The sequence below is a fragment of the Tursiops truncatus genome, chromosome 15, assembly GCF_011762595.2.
Source record: "Tursiops truncatus isolate mTurTru1 chromosome 15, mTurTru1.mat.Y, whole genome shotgun sequence".
In the NCBI taxonomy this organism is placed as follows: domain Eukaryota; kingdom Metazoa; phylum Chordata; class Mammalia; order Artiodactyla; family Delphinidae; genus Tursiops; species Tursiops truncatus.
The window spans coordinates 5,687,123-5,705,361 of NC_047048.1; the positions used below are offsets into that span (position 1 = coordinate 5,687,123).

At 44.1% G+C, this 18,239-nt stretch overlaps 1 protein-coding gene across 15 annotated transcripts in view; it reads left to right on the forward strand.

The window, feature by feature from the left end:
- TRRAP (transformation/transcription domain associated protein) overlaps positions 1–18,239 on the forward strand; it is a 110,871-nt gene that overhangs the window by 72,837 nt on the left and 19,795 nt on the right. For 10 of the 15 annotated variants that reach the window (XR_012325973.1, XM_033840507.2, XM_033840506.2 and 7 more), the window contains 11 exons: positions 21–308; positions 475–612; positions 1,304–1,416; positions 1,847–1,982; positions 4,987–5,178; positions 10,396–10,624; positions 11,232–11,497; positions 12,036–12,136; positions 13,359–13,560; positions 14,793–14,957; positions 16,373–16,463. Coding sequence is in view for 14 of the 15 variants with exons in the window: in XM_033840507.2 (XP_033696398.1) it covers positions 21–308; positions 475–612; positions 1,304–1,416; positions 1,847–1,982; positions 4,987–5,178; positions 10,396–10,624; positions 11,232–11,497; positions 12,036–12,136; positions 13,359–13,560; positions 14,793–14,957; positions 16,373–16,463 (1,921 nt within the window). In the remaining variant the exon portion in view is untranslated. Of the gene's footprint in view, positions 1–20; positions 309–474; positions 613–1,303; positions 1,417–1,846; positions 1,983–4,986; positions 5,179–10,395; positions 10,625–11,231; positions 11,498–12,035; positions 12,137–13,358; positions 13,561–14,792; positions 14,958–16,367; positions 16,464–18,239 lie in introns of all 15 variants that reach the window. The other 5 variants (XM_033840511.2, XM_033840518.2, XM_033840520.2 and 2 more) reach the window with 2 other exon arrangements.

An 18,239-nucleotide genomic window follows, 5' to 3' on the forward strand; every position in this document is an offset into this window, starting at 1 on the left:
AACCTGCTCTTGGGTTTCAGGCTCTGGCGGGCGAGATCAGCCCATTCCTGTGCAGCGGCAGCCACCAGGTGCAGCGGGACTGCCAGCCCAGCGCTCTCAACTGCTTTGTGGAGGCCATGTCCCAGTGTGTCCCTCCCATCCCCATCCGGCCCTGCGTGCTCAAGTACCTGGGGAAGACCCACAACCTCTGGTTCCGCTCCACCTTGATGCTCGAGCACCAGGCCTTTGAGAAAGGGCTGAGCCTGCAGATTAAGCCCAAGCAAACAGCCGAGTTTTATGAGCAGGAGAGCATCACTCCGCCTCAGCAGGTGAGGCCCCGCCTTGCTTTGCTGGTCACGTCTTCCTTGCTGGTGACTTCGTGGTCCCAGCAAACATCTCCCCAGTGATTTTAAATTAGGTACCGTGAAGTTGCTTTGTTGGGGCAGGGGGAAGGCAGTTGTCATGAGCACTCAGAAACTGCGACCTGTGTTTCAGGAGATTCTGGATTCCCTCGCTGAGCTTTACTCTCTGTTACAAGAGGAAGACATGTGGGCGGGCTTGTGGCAGAAGCGTTGCAAGTACTCGGAGACAGCGACGGCCATCGCCTATGAGCAGCACGGGTTCTTCGAGCAGGTAGTGCCGTCGGGTGGGACGTCCAGGTCACATGGGTGGTGAAAGGCGTTTATAGTGGTTCTTTAGTGTGTCCTCCAGTCAGTTCGTGTCTAAATAAGAAATTTACTGTTTTTCTTTGAAGCATTTATTTATCCACATAAAGACTCTTAGATTAAGTCTCAATTTCAGAGAAACATACGTATGGGACGTGAACACTTTTAAAGCTCAGTCCTGCCTCATTTACTGTTAGTTGCTAATGTGGATGCTTCGTATCTACAGTCATTGATCCTGTTGGAAGTAGTAGGTAGATTGTGATCAGTGTGAGATTTTAATCCTCGTGCCCGTCCTTTCACTGTAGTGTGGGTCACAGTCGCAGGTATGGTCGCAGCCGCGTGTAGGACACTGAGCCACAGAAACTCCAGAGGCAGAGGCACGGGCTGTGGCCCCTGCTCTCATCTCTGACGGATGGAAAAATGAACCCGGGGTCTGGGCAGTCTCCCTCCCGCTCCTTCCGTTGCATGTGGGGAATTATGCACCTTCTCCTCCACTCTCTTCTATTCTCTGAATGGAGAATTCTGGGTGTTGGGTGACCTTAGAGAAGAGCAACGAGACACCCCTGGGTCTGTGATGCAACTTGCCCTAAATAATTGAGCAATGGTCATGTAAAAGTTTCTAGTTAAACCGCAGTTTGAAAGCAGTTTAACTTTTTTAGGCACAAGAATCATATGAAAAGGCAATGGATAAAGCCAAGAAAGAACATGAGAGGAGTAATGCATCCCCTGCTATTTTCCCAGAATACCAGCTTTGGGAGGACCACTGGATTCGGTAAGCTGAACAGTGACGTGTTCAAGAATCAGTTAAGGAAACCAGTGAGAATCTCTGAAATTTTCTCATAATGAGTGTTTTTAAGAGGGAACTTTGCTGCTTTCTTTATGGCCCCGTGAAGAAAAGAACAAACAAAAACCTATAAACAGCTTTTAAAGTCTTGGGTAATTGAGAGTGTGTTGGAGAAACAGTGAATGATTCCTGCTCTCCACAGGCTCCGGAGCTCTGAGCTCTCTGCTGCATGGGCTGCAGTTCTTGCTGCTCCAGGGGCGCGCATAGTTTACTGCCCTGGGGCACCTCAGCATCCCGCAGAAGCCCACCCTTCTCTGTGGGGGGGAAATACTTTTTCCTTTCGGTGGAATGGAAATGACTTAAAATCCCATCTGTGGGTGTGGTCACTGAGCTTTGGCCCTGGATCCCCGGTCTCTAGGTGCTCCAAGGAGCTGAACCAGTGGGAAGCCTTGACGGAGTACGGCCAGTCCAAAGGTCACATTAACCCTTACCTGGTCCTGGAGTGTGCTTGGCGGGTGTCCAACTGGACCGCCATGAAGGAGGCGCTGGTGCAGGTGAGACCCCACCCCTCCCTGCCCATCCCGTGACTCATCCATGCTCAGGTCACAGTCTCCACAGCTGAGTGGGGCCCTGTTGCCAAAGCTGTGAGTCTCTGGAGATTTCCCTTCACTCACAGCAAGCTGGGCATTTTGACAGATGAAAGAGAGCGCTTGGAAAGCAAGAGTTATTTTGGGTTATCACTAACATCTTTCCTGAGCTTGACTTAAATTATAACTTAAGTATTAGTTCATTATTGAGTTACAGTAAAAAGTATCAGGTGGAGACCTTGGATTCTCTGAGAAAACAGTAATGTCTGGAGAAATTTGGAAAAACAGGCAATTGTACTGGTGGACTTGGTTGGCGGAAGCTCTGCAGCAGTGAGTATAGCAAAGGTGAATTGTACAAGCCCAGGGCCTGGCACAGTAGCTGCTGTTAGTAAGTTTGTTACATGAAAACAGTATCACATTCAAAGCATGTCTTGCATTACAGAAGTGGTAATTGTGCAGTGTAAGTGAACTTGAGCCATTAACGTGGTTGAGCGCTACATTTTCAAAAATTAAACTCCATCCAGAGGAATTCAGTGCATGATGGGAGAGCAGGCACAGAGGTGCAGTTTTCTTTCTCACACTGGGAAGCCTGTGTCAGGGCATCAGAAGTTATGGTGTCAGACAGTGCAGCTGTGTTGTCTGAACCCCACGTCGTCGTCGTCATCGTCGTCGTCATCATCATCATCATCATCATCACTGTCACCACCATCATCACCATCATCAAAGCCTTGGGTGGTCTGTGAAAGCAGCTATTCTTGTTGCTCTTTATTTTTTCCTGCATCTGTACCCTTCTGTGATTTTCTCCCTTGACCCCTTTTCTTTGCTGCTGCTGCTCAGTTTTTGACCTTTTCTATGTGGTGTCAGTGTTATGGGGTTTAGGGGTTTACACTACTGTCCTGTTCTCACCTTCCCCCTTTACCTAGTAAGGGTTTATTTACAGTCACACCAATGATTCTCCTTCCTTAATATGGAGATTCAAAAGCACATTGAGATTGTAGGCCACTTTGTTTGAAAGGATTAACCTAAAATTTTAACTTGTATTGTGGATACCATGCTTATTTTGTTACTTCTGCTGCTTTTAAACAAAATGCAAAAGATCGAAGAACTGAAGTAGTCACAAGCTGTTAACTACAGAGTGGTCACAGAGCCCAGGGTCTGGGCTTTCAGGGTGGGACCCGGGAGATGGCTCACCTGATGCAGGGAGCTGGTGTTACTCTGAGAAATAACCAATCACTTATGTAGGTAAACAGAAATAAATAGCTTGCTGACAGGTTGCATTTACAGTTGATTGTTCTTTATTCTGATAAACATTCTCCTTTATTTTATCTCAGTGTAAAAATATTTATATTATAAATAAGTATTTATAGCTCACTCTAATGGTTTCTTTTTCTCCTTTCCAAGATTTCACTTAGCAGGATATGTGCAGTATCATACTGTCCATAGGTCTGACAAATGATCTTCTTCTTTCACAAATTCTTGATTACTTTCCCAAAATTTTAAAGCACTTACTGGTTAGAAAAAGCTCAAAGTATATTAATAAGCACTCTGGGTAATCTGCAGTAAATTAATTTCAAATGGTCTTGATAGTACTAACTTATTTACTCATTTACCAGTATTTAAAAGAAAAAAAATCAAATTACCTTTCTTTTTCCTCCTGGGTCTTGCGATGATGGGGCTGCTTGTAGTAGTTCTTAATAAATGGGGTAATTTTTTTCAGTGGAGGAGAAATTAGAAGACAGGCCTTTGTTCTTAATGTTACAGAGGGCAGCTGTGATTGACAGAAGTCTGTCTTAAATAGTGTTTAAGTCCAGAAAATGTAAGATTTTAGGTGTAATTTTAGAGGATCATGTAGGAAGCAGATGTGTTTATAAGGTTGTCTGCCTGAATTTCTTCATCACTGGATTACTGAGAACTAAGAGGGGCCATCGATGTGACTCTGCTGTGAAAAAGTCAGATGTCAGAAAGCAAGGCCAGGTGTTATGTCAGCGCATTATTATTACCATCGCTGCTCTTACATCATTTGTGCAGAGAGCAGCATGGGACTAAGATGTGTGTAATTTCTATTGTTATTTCCCAAAGGTGCTTCACAATGAATGTCTCATTGATCTTGTTACAGCAAGTCCTATAAAATTCTTTTAAGAATATCTCTATGTTCTTTCATTTTTTTATACACAGAGATTATTTTTGAAAAGAGTTTAATTTTTTAATTTACATTTTTAAAAATGCTCTGTAAAAGGCTGATAAAATGCAATGAGTTCTAATGCCTTCTTTAGAAAGTGGTGGGCAAACACAGGTGCTTTCCCGGGCACACCTGGAGCCTCTACCTGGGCTTAGGGCCAGTGGGAGGAAACGTGATGGCTCTGGGCTCTGTCCACTTCATCAGAACTGATAACCAAGATATGAGAAATCTGGGGGAAACTTTATAGTAGATAATAAAGTGCAGCTTTTAAATGACAGTAAAATTTATGAATGTTCACTCATATTCTTATAAACCTGAATCGCCGCCTTCAGCTTCCTTATATAATGTGGAACAAGTTAGATGAATTTCCCAGGATAACAGTGTGAATTGGAAACAATTCACAATTTTACTGATATTTATCAGAGAGGAGATGAGCACATATTTAATCCTTTGAAAATTCACTGGCTGACTTTGTACGTTATTCATCTGGTCCGTCATAATGGTGTTGATCAGTTTCCCCTTTCTGGAACCACTAGTGACCTTAAAGCAAGGAGCCTGTGGCACCTCCATAGATAGAGAGATTGGCCACTCATTGGTATTCGGCAGAGGAGAGTGTCCAGAAAAAATCTAAAGCATGATGACGTCTCTAAAGAAAATGAGTATCTATTTATAGCTTAATTTCTGTTTATTGCTTTGCAAACTGGCTACCAAAAAATTGACTTTACTTTTTGACTCTTTCCACTGAGAGGAAGTATACCCATTGTTTCCTATGTGATATTCTTCCATAACCAGGTAGAAGTAAGTTGTCCAAAGGAGATGGCGTGGAAGGTCAACATGTACCGTGGATACCTGGCTATCTGCCACCCTGAGGAGCAGCAGCTCAGCTTCATCGAGCGCCTGGTGGAAATGGCCAGCAGCTTGGCCATCCGCGAGTGGCGGCGGCTGCCCCATGTGGTGTCCCACGTGCACACACCTCTTCTCCAGGTGAGTCCCTCATAGCAGAGCTCCTCCTGTCCAGGCTTAGGTCCATAAGCTGAGCTGGATGGGAGAGGAAACTCCTTCCACTTGTTGTTTCCCATTTAAACTCATCCTCGGTGAAAGGAAGGCCAGAGTCAAAACAGAGAGGACTAAAATGTTGCGTCTCATTTTTGGTGCTTCCAAGGGATTTAAGTGACAGAAGCCGTCCCACAGGAGTGATCTTGATGATTTTCATTTTTGCTTTAGGAATATTCTTTAACGCCCACTTTACCACCATCAGTGTGATGCCACTGTTCAGTCTGAAAAGGTCTCCCCTCCTCTTGAGACTCTTAAGACTGCAGTTAAATAGGCTGTGCCTTGGCTTCTTCCTTTGTGTATCGTCTTCAGTATTTCTGACAATTTGTTCAGCCACACTAGCCACCATTCAGTGGCTCAGATCTAAAGGGTCTCTCCCCACAGCGCCTTGTGCACACTGCCCTTCTCCATGGAACATGCTTCTTCCCATCCTCCCAGCCCCAATGCGTGTACACACACACACACACACACACACACACACACACACACACACACACACACACACACACACACACACAGGGCTGTGTCAGCTCTTATCCTCTTTTATCTGCCACCTGGCATGGAGCAGCTCCCAGTGTTATTGAATGAGTAAAACTATAGGCAGAATGGTCATACTTTTTTCCTCTTGAAAGAGTAATTTTGAGACTTAAACTGCTATATTGATTTTTATAGTGTAGTTTTTTATAGATTTTTTAAATGATATAGTTATTTATTAATATACTTAGATTATTTTGTCATTGTCATAGTGAACCAGAAGTTCATTGAAGCAATTAATCGCTTTGTTTTGATATTTTTCCTTTTTGTATCTATTATTTTTGGCTTTTTCTCAAGGTGTGCACTAAGGTAGTGTTATTTTGCAGGTATATAACATCTCTAATCTAGGTTATTAAGATATTCTAAAGCCTTTATTTAAAGTGGACTTTTTCTTCCACATCCTCTAAAAGGGCAAAGATGGGTTGCATGTCGTAGCTGTTAGGAAAAAAGTTATTGCATGAACATAGGAAAAAGTTGTCAATGCAAGAAATATTGAGAATGACTGAGTATTATTATGGATGAATGACTAAGTATTGCTATGAATAACACAGTTGTGAATAAATAGAAATTATTGTGTGGTTATATATTCAAAGTACAGAGTATAAAATGCAGTATTTCAGACAATCCTGATTCAGGAATTTTGGAAGTGAAATTAAAGGCAGTTTCTCTTCCACTGCTGTGGTCACAGTTGATACTCAGTTATTTGTTGATTAGTTTGGTTACAAAGCTGACTGCATTTAGAGAGATGACTTCCTCCCCCAAGTAGCACTATCAACCAGCATAGCTGAGAAATCTTATAGAAAACAAAGACAAGAATGATTTTATGGAAACGATTCAGTTTGATCATTCAGTAACTATTAATTTTAGAGTCTGAGGAGTTTGAGGAGGTAGAAAGGATGAGCTCAGAGAAGTGTTTATTTTAAAAAAGTTAAATATAAGTACCTTTTTTCGAAACCTATAAACGTTAAAACAATGCCTAATTTTTTGAAATATTTATCATGTTTTAATAAGTTATAATGTATTTTGAACTACAGCTTGTGTCTGTCCCCCCTCCTCCTCAACTACCACCCCTCAAAAAAATCACTGAGGGGAAAAGTTTTGGTGCTTTTGCACAGCAACATTCCTGTCTAACTGACTCTAGGACCCCAGACTTATGATAGGGATTTTAGATGGTGCGTCTACCCCTTTGGCCTACTGAAAACATCAGTACTGGGCTCCTGGATCAGCCACTAGTCAGGAAGAAACACAGAGTCTGAGCGCTGTTGCGGAGGGAGTGACTCTGCTGTCATGTTGTCCAGAAGAGCAGCATAAGGGCCTCTGAAGTTTTACTTCTAAATAGCATCAATGGGCACAACGGGGGAAATTGTTAAAACCAACCTTTCACAACTCTGAAATTTAAAGATTTGCAGTAATCCAGAGAGCATTTAAGGAAAAACAGCTGTATTTCAGTAAGAATAGCAAGGTTTGTGGCATTTAATTGTCCTATCCCCATTACCCCTCTCCCCAGGTCTGCCTTGAAAGCCAACGGCTTCCAACCATAGTAGCTGTGAAAACCAGCCTAGCAGCCACCAGTGGAAGACAGTACAGATTTAGAGACCCCCCAAAAAAAACCCAGCCCCAGAATGCTGGCACTGTTTAAACAGCACTACAGCTCCTAGAAAAACCCTATTCACAGGGTTTGTCTCTATTTGACCTGACTCAGAGCTCGCTCAGTAGAGAAAGTCATATGTGAGAGCGTTTGTCAGAAATAGTCCCTGGCAATTGTTTAATATCACAGCTGCCTGAGGTAGCAACACCAGTCCCAGGAAAGCGAAGATTAGAGAATGAGATGTCTATATACATTGTGAAAAGCTTTAACATATTCCTGGGAATCTAGAAGACCACATACACATACATCCTGTGCACACATGCTCAGGAGAGACTTGAGAAGATCCTAAGCTTTCACCTCTGGCTGACCTTGGGGCTCTGTATAAGTGGGAAGTAAAGGCTGAGGCAGAATTGAAGGTTGCCTGGCTGAGGGATGAGGGCATGCTGCAAAAGGCACACAGAGCCTTATCATTTCAGGTCTTTACGGAAATCTCTGTCTAATCATTTGCTGACCAGTAAGCTAACTGAGCAGAGACTCTAGTGGTTACATTCTACAAAGACCACAGACTTTATAGAAGTAGTTCAGGAATTTTTTTTTTTTTTTTTTTTTGCGGTACGCGGGCCTCTCACCGTTGTGGCCTCTCCTGTTGCGGAGCACAGGCTGCGGACGTGCAGGCTCAGCGGCCGTGGCTCACGGGCCCAGCTGCTCCGCGGCATATGGGATCTTCCCAGACCGGGGCATGAACCTGCGTCCCCTGCATCGGCAGGCGGACTCCCAACCACTGCACCACCAGGGAAGCCCAGTTCAGGAATATTTGAAAAAGTTTTATCTGACCTATAAGCACATGAAAAAAATGCTCAACATCATTAGTCATTAGGCAAATGCAAATCATAACCACAATGAGATACCACTTTATACACATTAGCATAGCTAGAATGAAAAAGGTAATAGCAAGTATTGGTGAGGATGTGGAGAAAAATGGAATCCTCATATGTTGCTTGTAGGATGGTAAATAGTGCTTGCTCTTTGGAAACAGTCTGACAGTTTCTCAAAATATTAAACATGGAATTACCATAGGCTGGCTCAACAATTTCACCCATAGGTGTAAATCTAAGAGAAATTAAAACTTATGTCCACAAAAACCTGCACACAAATGTCTATAGTGTTAATAGTCATAATAGTCAAAATGTGGAAATACTCCAAATGACCATCAGCTGATGAATGAATAAATTAAAATGGTATATTCATACAATGGAGTATTACTCAGCAGTAGAAAGGAATGAAGTACCAGTATGTGTTACAGCATGGGTAAACCTTGAAAGTATGCTAAGTGAAGAAGCAAGACACAGAAGGCCACATATTGTATGATTCCATTTATATGAAATGTCTAGAATAGACAAATCCATAGAGATAAACAGTAGATTAGTGGTTGTCACCTTCTAGGGGAGGAAGAGTGGAGAGAGGCTACCTGTGGGCTTCTTTCTATAACTGGATAGGGTTGATGGTCATATAGCTCTAGGAAAACTATACATGGTCGCTGAGTTACAATTTTTTGACTTTATGATGGTGTGAAACAATATATATATACAATCTATATTCAGTAGAAACCATACTTTGAACACTGAATTTTGACCAGACCAGTGTATGTGGTATGATACTCACGTGGTGCTGGGTAGTGGTACCAAGCTTCAGCTCCTGGTTGGCCATGCAGTCACGAGGGTCAACAAGCACATGCTTACAGCTATTCTGAACCCATACAACCATTCTGTTTTTCACTTTCAGTACAGTTGTTACTAAATTATAAGAGAAAGTCAACACTTTATTATTAAATAGACTTTGGGTTAGATAGTGTGAATGTTTTAAAGCACATTCAAGTTGGCTGGGCTAAGCTAGGATGTCTGGTAGGTTGGGTGTGTTAAATGCATTCTCAACTTCAGGTATTTTCCACTTAGGATGAGTTTATTGGAACATAACACCATGGTAAGTTGAGGAAGATCTGTCCTAAAAACTACTGAACTGTACACTTTAAAAGGTGATTTCGATGATGTTTCAATTATACCTCAGTAAAGCTCTTATAAAACAAATATCCCATTGTTCTATTTTCGGTAAGCTTTTGGTGGAAGGATGAGATAAAGGTTTCAGAAACCGGAATGTAATGAATTTAACTTAAATGTAATGAAGTATAGATGGAAAGCATAAATTCCTAAATTTTTAAAATTAAGATGAAACAGAAGGATACTGAGTACTGAACTTGGTGCTGTGTTTGGGGATTCAAACAATTTAAAACTTTCTGCCTCAAAAGAGAATTAGGCTGGAGGGAGGTGACATATCCATAAGAAGCAAAATTTTAAGAGAGAGTCTATGATTCAGTGCCATGTGGTAGGGCAGAAAATAGATACAAGGATTTAGAGAAGGGAAAAGTCCCTGTGGGAGAGCAGGTGAAGCTTGACAGGTAGAGTTTGAGTAGGCTCGGAATTGTGGCCAAGGCCTCCCCGTAAGGAGAGGGCACCATAAATTTGGAGCCAGCAACACATCTGGGGTTTAAATGACAGATTTATAGGGATGTGATGAAAATGCATGTATCAGCCCAAAGAGATCGTTAGAACCGTGTTCTGAGATGCTTGACGTGGCTCCGGGCTTCAAATGTCCATGGAAGTAAAGCTTGAGGGCAGGGGGACCAGGCTGTTCTGGTCTTGGGCGTCGGTAGACAAAGAGCCACACTTAGCTGGTGGCAAAGGGAACAGAAAAAGGATAGTTATGGGGGGGGCGGGGGGAGTCGGTGTTCTCCAGGCCCCAGTGTCACAGCAGCCACAGAGCAGAGGCGTTAAAATGGGGGATGGGGACAGGGACCATGAGAGTAGCGTTTGAGGTATGGAGTAAGTTAAATGTGGCATCTGAGGCACAGCGCTTCCTTTGGTAATTGAATCGTGAGCTCTTCACAGTGAGGATTCCTGACTGACTCTGGTTTGTTATCCTCCTTCAATCTTAATGCTAACCGTGGAATCTCTTACGCTGGTCCCTTTTAGGCAGCCCAGCAAATCATTGAACTTCAGGAAGCCGCTCAAATTAACGCAGGCTTACAGCCCACCAACCTGGGAAGGAACAACAGCCTGCATGACATGAAGACAGTGGTGAAGACCTGGAGGAACCGGCTGCCCATCGTGTCTGACGATTTGTCCCACTGGAGCAGCGTCTTCATGTGGCGGCAGCATCATTACCAGGGTAAACCTACCTGGTCCGGCATGCATTCATCATGTAATTTTCCAGACACCCCACTGTTCTGGTTTCATGTCTTGGTTATGTTTTGTTGTTTTGTTTTTTTTTCTTTTACCGGATTTTCTCTTTTTTGGCATGGTAGATGGTGGTTGTTATGACAGGGTAAAGATGAAGGTGGTGAAAGATGGGAAGAATTTCCCCCTACCTCTTCCCTTTTTCCAGCTAAAACAGACGTGCTGCTGGACACTGTTGCAGCAGGGGCACAGGCCAGTGGGATCACAGCCTGGGTTGTGGCCCTCTGTGTTTTGAAGCCCCCTGAGGAAGAGCTGCGCTCAGGTGGCAGCGTGTAGCCTCTTTCACCTGCCCTGGTCCCCTCTGCTCTTCCCCTCAACCTGCCAGACATCTATTTGTTCAGAGCGACCTTCATGGTTTAGTTAGCCAAGACGGTAACACCCAACTCAAGAGTTAGTGCTTCTTAGATCTTCCTTTTGATACAGAATACGAGGAAAAGTAATGAGGGTTTATCACAGAGCTTCCCATTGCATAAGCCATGTGTGTTTGTTTTTCATTTTTTATTTAAGCCTTATTGTGGAACACTTTGAAAAATGTTTGACATGGACTGAAAACTCATTTCTTTGCTCTCTAGCTATTGTAACTGCCTATGAGAATAGTTCTCAGCATGATCCAAGTTCAAACAATGCTATGCTTGGGGTTCACGCATCGGCTTCAGCAATCATCCAGTATGGAAAAATTGCCCGAAAACAGGGACTGGTCAATGTAGCTCTGGATATATTAAGTCGTATTCATACTATTCCAACCGTCCCTATCGTGGATTGCTTCCAGAAGATTCGGCAGCAAGTCAAATGCTACCTGCAACTGGCAGGCGTCATGGGGAAGAACGAGTGTATGCAGGTAGAGTGCCAGCCGGACCCCGTGCCTGCCCGCCCACGCCCAGGAGGTCTGGGGAGGAATGAAGGGTCCATGTGGAAACGCCTGGTTCAGACAACAGGGAAAGAGGCTAGAACTTTACAAACACAGCTCTGGTCTTGGGGAACAGTCCTGCCAAAACAAGAAAGGGACAGGAAGCCGCTTGAGTATTTGAATGAATTATATGTGATGGTCTCTATTCTACTTGGTTAATGTAGTTAAGGAAAGAAAATTAAAAACTGCAGAACTATGAGGGTATATGGTAGATTTGGGCTGACTAGATATGGTAAAGCTTTGGAGAAAATAATACCATTACGGTGTCTAGAACTGAATTTGCATTTAGTGATTGAGTTTAAATACTACTTGTTAGTCAGCAAATATTCACGGTGGGCAAGCCTGTTGTCAATTTAAAGTATATTTGTCAATGACCTTTCGGAGTTGCTACATAGATCAATATTTTAATGAGGTTTTTATATTATTGTCTAGAAAATTCAAGAACTTTTTTTCTGTTTTTAATAAACAGGGCCTTGAAGTTATTGAATCTACAAACTTAAAATACTTCACAAAAGAGATGACGGCTGAATTTTATGCACTGAAGGGAATGTTCTTGGCTCAGATCAACAAGTATGTATGTTATATAGATGGAGGATAAGAGAAAGACTCATCAGATTATTTAAATAGTTATTTATAACTTGAAGCCAGTGTGAAGATCAAGCTAGAAATTGATATGACTTAGTGACAGTTGTCAGGGATGATATTTCAAATATTGTACCTCTAGGAAGGTAATAACTTGCAGCAAATTGACGGGCCAGCTTGAGTATAGTACTTAAAAAACTTTTTAAACATGAATTGCTTGAACAGAGAACTGCTGATTACATGGATTCGTTGCCCCAGTTTCTCAGCATGCCATTTTGGAACAGAGTTGATTCCTTTTTTTTTTTTTTTAATAAATTTATTTTATTTCATTTATTTTGGTCTGCATTGGGTTGCTGTGTGTGGGTTTTTCTCTATTTGCGACAAGCAGGGGCTACTCTTCATTGTGGTGCGTAGGCTTCTCATTGTGGTGGCCTCTTGTTGCGCAGCACAGGCTCTAGGTGCACAGGCGTGTGGGATCCTCCTAGATCAGGGCTCGAACCCGTGTCGCCTGCATGGGCAGGCGGATTCCTAACCACTGTGCCACGAGGGAAGCCCCCAGAGTTGATTGCTTTTATGGAGATGATTCTTGCTTTAGAGCAGGGGTCAGTCAACTGGAAAACAGTATGGCAGGTCCTCAGAAAACTAAACAAAAAATTATCATATGGCCCAGCAATTCCACTCCTAGGTATTTACCCAAAAGTGTTGAAAACAGGAACTCAAGCGGGTAGTTGTTCGTGAAGGTTCACAGCAGCACTGTTTACTATAGTCAGAATATCGAAACGACTCAAGTGAATGGATAAACAAGATGTGGTGTATACAAACACTGGAATATTATTCAGCATAAAGAGGAAGGAAGTGTTAACGTGTACTGTAGCGTGGATGAACCTCAGAAACACAATGCCGATTGAAAGAATCCAGACAAAAAAATCACAATGTGACTCCATTAATAAAAAATGTGCAGAGTAGATAAATCCATAGAGACAGAAAGCAGGTCAGTGGTCAGCAGGGCTGGAGGTGGGGGAATGGAGAGTGACTGCCTCATGGGTCGGGGTTTCTGGGGTGATGAAAATGTTTGTGGCCACACAGAGGTGGCGGTTGCACAACATTTTAAAGGTACCAAATGCCATGGAACTCTTCACTTTAAAATGGTTGATTTTATGCTAAATGATGTTCACCTAAAAAAATTTGTTTTGATTTTGTGTCTTCACAGGTCTGAGGAAGCAAACAAAGCCTTTTCTGCAGCTGTGCAGATGCACGATGTGCTGGTGAAAGCTTGGGCCATGTGGGGCGATTACCTGGAAAACATCTTCGTGAAGGAGCGGCAGCTGCATCTTGGAGTGTCTGCCATTACCTGTTACCTGCATGCGTGCCGGCATCAGAATGAGAGCAAGTCAAGAAAATACTTAGCCAAGGTGAGACTGAAAGAATTAGCTTTGACCAAAGACCACCCGGTAGCCTTTAAGTTTAGATGAAAATTCAGCAACTTACTGATCTGTGCTGGGCATGAGGCATTTCTTCATGCCTTACCTCTCATTTCCCTTCACCTTTTGAAGTATAGTCCACAGTTCTACTTCAAGCTGAAAAATGGAGGCCTGGACATACTTGGAGTCAAAGGTCTTCTAAGCAGCAAAACTGAACCTAGAGTCTGGGTCTTAGGACTCAAGTCCAGTGTTTGCTGTGGGACCTCACATTGGACAGAGATTCCTGCAGACTGCTGAGGGGTCTGCCCAGAGAGCTTACCTGCTAGACACCTGTTAGATTCTGATCTCTCACCTGCAGGGACCATGCACACAGTCACAGAGCTGGTCAGCTCTAGTCACAGGTGACGTTGAATCCCCTGGTTTCTGCACACACTGCAGGGTGAGGTCTCAGTCACCTGCATTGTCATCCGCGGGGCCCCCAGTACAGTGCCGGGCACAAGGCCGGTATTGACCTGGGCCCAGTGGGGGGCCGCTTGAGCCCAAGTGTCCTCCCCAGTATTGAGCCTTCTCAGCCCTCCCGGGAAACACATCAATACAACCCAGACTCCATTCTTGCAGAAACTTAAGAATAAGTTCTGCTTTTATGTTTTATCCATTAAAGGTTAGGAGTTTTTAGAATTCCTTGGTTTAACATCAAAATTTGGATTGAACATCAGCACCTAGTAGTTAAAGCCGACTATAGAAACAGACTGACTGTAGTCACACCAGGAAACCACCTCACTGTCTTGACTCCAGGTTTGCTTATTTTTAGATGTAATTGTTTTAGACGTCCCTGGACACCAGGCTGCCAACACGGGGCCTACCTGATACTAGGGTGGTTGTCACCTGAGATCTTTAGCAGAAGCCCATTTTGTTCTGGGGAGATTGCAGTGTGGAGTAGCAGGCTGAAACCCCTTGGGGTCACACTGGCCACCACTAGCCAGCCGACTGGGTCAGTTACTAGTGGGCATTAAAGCTAAATCTGGATGAAAGCTATATTTAAATTTTCAGTTTTATTCATAAGATTTACGTTTAGGTTTAGAAATATTGTTGGGCCTTTTATAGATATTTTCCCACAATGCCAGTGAAGTTACTCTATATGGTATTTTAAGGTGGGAGGAAAGGTCACTTGATCAGAGCCTTAGAATTTTCATTCAACTCTAGAATTTTCCCTTCTGTCTTAGGTGCTGTGGCTCTTGAGTTTTGATGATGACAAGAATACTTTGGCAGATGCCGTCGACAAGTACTGCATCGGTGTGCCACCCATCCAGTGGCTGGCCTGGATCCCACAGCTGCTCACCTGTCTGGTTGGCTCCGAGGGAAAGCTGCTTTTGAACCTGATTAGCCAGGTGGGAATAGCAAGGCATCTTTGATCACAAAAAAATTGTCTTCATTTCACATCCTTTTTTTTTCCAGAAAGGAAATGCGCATGCTCAAAGAGAGATGGGAAGACGTACACAATTAGATATCACTTGATATAAAGCGCACACTTGAAAGTGACTGAAGAATATATCAGGGTTGGCGTGGAGTAATCTGCTAGAGTTACAGTATTAAAATGGTCATTTCTTTCCTTGAATGTGTTGCCACATAAGATACACGTAAAATAAACATCCTCTTAAAATGTAAGGTCACTAGTGAGTACTCAGAGTTACTCACAGTGAGTGTGTATCTGGTTGATACTTTATGGCTGAAATCCCATCGTGTGCTAGTTGCTCTTCAGAGCTTCCCTCCGGAAGAAAACTCAGCCCAGTTGTGGTATTTATTGCCCTTTGTACAGTTAGTTGTTCAGCCGCAGCTGTCGAGGCTGCAAGTTGTGTGCGCTGGGTGGGCTTGGGGAGTCGGACAGACTGGGGCCCGGGGTCCTGTAGAAGGGCTCTCATTACCCTTATTTTGAGAGTGGCTCCAGATTGTCCCTCTCCTGCAAAAAGACCGAGAGGGGAGGGGCCTGAACAATAGAGATTTGGATACAGTCGGTCTGGGATCGAGTGCCTTTGACTGTGCTGCTGCTTATAAAATTACAGTCATATATGTAATTTTCACATGTGAACAGCGTCATAACAAGCATTTGGGGACATGCTACTTGTTCATCGTTCTGTCTGTTCTTCACATGTGGTGCATCATCCACACGGTACCCAGAAGTGGTTTTCTTTTTCCCTTGAGCGCTTGCAGCTGTGTTCCTGGGTACTGACTGTTGTTTCGCTTGGAGCTGATCTGTCAAGGTGCAGACTCCCTTTACTTGGTGTTGTCACTCATTGAATATCTCTTACTGTACGTTAGCCAGCCTCCCTGTGGCAGAGCTGGGTAATGTCTGCTCAGCCCTTTTGAAGGAGCCATATAACCCCAATTTGGTAAAACCGGCATGTCTTACCTTAAAGAGAAAAAGTTCAGTCTCCTCCTTCCTGCAGTTACGCAGAGTAAAGTTACTCGCTAGTGAGCCTTCTTGTCAGTTAGAATCAGCTCACAGTTCCTGGTGAATAAAGACTGGTGTCATTTTGTGTTTTCCTGTCATTTGCCCGAGTGAGATCCAGGGACTTGAGTGTTTGTCATCCTCATATTAACTGAATCAAATGAAAGTGTGGTTTCCCTCTGTCATCAGTAGTCCTGGGGCAGAACTGATGAAGTACACCATGTTGCTCTTTCTTGGATATTTTAAAGCTAAACTAGATGTTTGACTTGCTGTTTAATCCGGCCTCGTGTGTATTAGGTCGGTGGTGTGGCCAAGTGCAGGCCAGCATCCCACTCATGATTGACTGTCTCAGAGCAGGTTGGACGAGTGTATCCCCAAGCCGTCTACTTTCCCATCCGGACCCTGTACCTGACCCTGAAGATAGAGCAGCGGGAGCGCTACAAGAGCGGTACGTCTCTGGGGGGTGCAGTGGCCAGGTCCCCACTGCCGCGGACACATGCTCGCTTGCAGCTCCTTTCCAGCATGTGGGCTGGTCTTGTGTTTAGTCCCTGAGAGGACAGTGGGTCTAGAAGATAAAACCTGATCTCCCAGTGAAGTTTCTGGTTCTCCTTCACCACAGCGTAATAGGGTGTTCATCTACCTGAGTGATTCGATCCCTAAGTAGAAAAAAATATATGAAATTTTTAGGTATAGATAATTATAAAGTTGAACTTGCCTCATTAGTTATAAATGCATCCTGGTAAACATTATAAATGTCAGTTACGGTGTTATAAGGAATATCTTCAGCTGTCAGGGGATCAGCATAGAAATCAATCTCACCAAATGTAAAAACGTACTCGAAATAGAGGTTTATAATCTATATTGAATAGTTCTGGTGCGTAAAGAAATAATTTAATGGTTTCAGTTACCCACTAAGCGTGGTGCTTTGTAAACACCACGTTTACTTGCTTTACCACGTTTTTAATATGTACACATTTATGCTGCGAGGCCAGAGTCTGGCTAGGAAGGTGACTCCATCCACCGGACAGTGGCAGCATCTTCTGGTCCTGCGCCGGGTGGGTGAGGACTGCACAGCGTGCTAGCTCCAACCTCCTGGGTACCTGGGTAGATGCGTGTTTTGGTCATTTGAAAGTTAAGATTTTTTTATTCTAAGAGAGCTGAAGCTAAAAGAATGAGCAAAGGAGGTTCTACAACATATTTCTTTTTCCCTTTTTTAAAATATTTATTTATTTATTTTTGGCTGCCTTGGGTCTTCATTGCTACGTGCGGGCCTTTTCTAGTTGCGGCGAGTGGGAGCTACTCTTCTTTGCAGTATGCAGTCTTCTCATTGCAGTGCTTCTCTTGTTGAGGAACACGGGCTCTAGGCATGTGGGCTTCAGTAGTTGTGGCACACACAGGCTCAGTAGTTGTGGCTCACGGTCTCTAGAGCACAGGCTCAGTAGTTGTGGCGCACGGGCTCCGTGGCTTGTGGGATCTTCCCGCGGCATGTGGGATCTTCCCGCGGCATGTGGGATCTTGCCGGACCAGGGCTCAAACGCATGTCCTCTGCATTGGCAGGTGGATTCTCAACCACTGCACCACCAGGGAAGTCCCTACAACATATTTCTTATATAGTGAGTGACTGTATTTTTTTTTTTTTTTTTTTTTTTTGCGGTACGCGGGCCTCTCACTGTTGTGGCCTCTCCCGTTGCGGAGCACAGGCTCCGGACCGCAGGCTCAGCGGCCATGGCTCACGGGCCCAGCCGCTCCGTGGCATGTGGGATCTTCCCAGACCGGGGCACGAACCCGTGTCCCCTGCATCCGCAGGCGGACTCTCAACCACTGCGCCACCAGGGAAGCCCGAGTGACTGTATTTTTCAAAGATGGCATTTTATACATGTGGTTTGGTTTACCTAGATGAGAACATGTAGGCTGACTTGTTAACTACTTCTAGATTCTCTGAGCTCTAATACAAGGAATGAATTTTGAAATGTTCTGCCAGACATTTAAAAAAATACTCAAACTTCCACTGAAGTTAGAGAGTCCAGTGAAGCCTGCACACCCTCACCCAGACCCACCAGTTACGTGCTGCCATACCTGCTTTCTCTCTCAACACATACGCCTTCTGGAACCACTGGAAGCCCAGTTGTAGGGGCTGCGCTCTCCGCAGCGCCCTCTCCTTAGAGCCAGGGCGCCTCCCACACAGCCCCTGGGAAGCGCCCCGGGATGTGTCCCACGCCGGCAG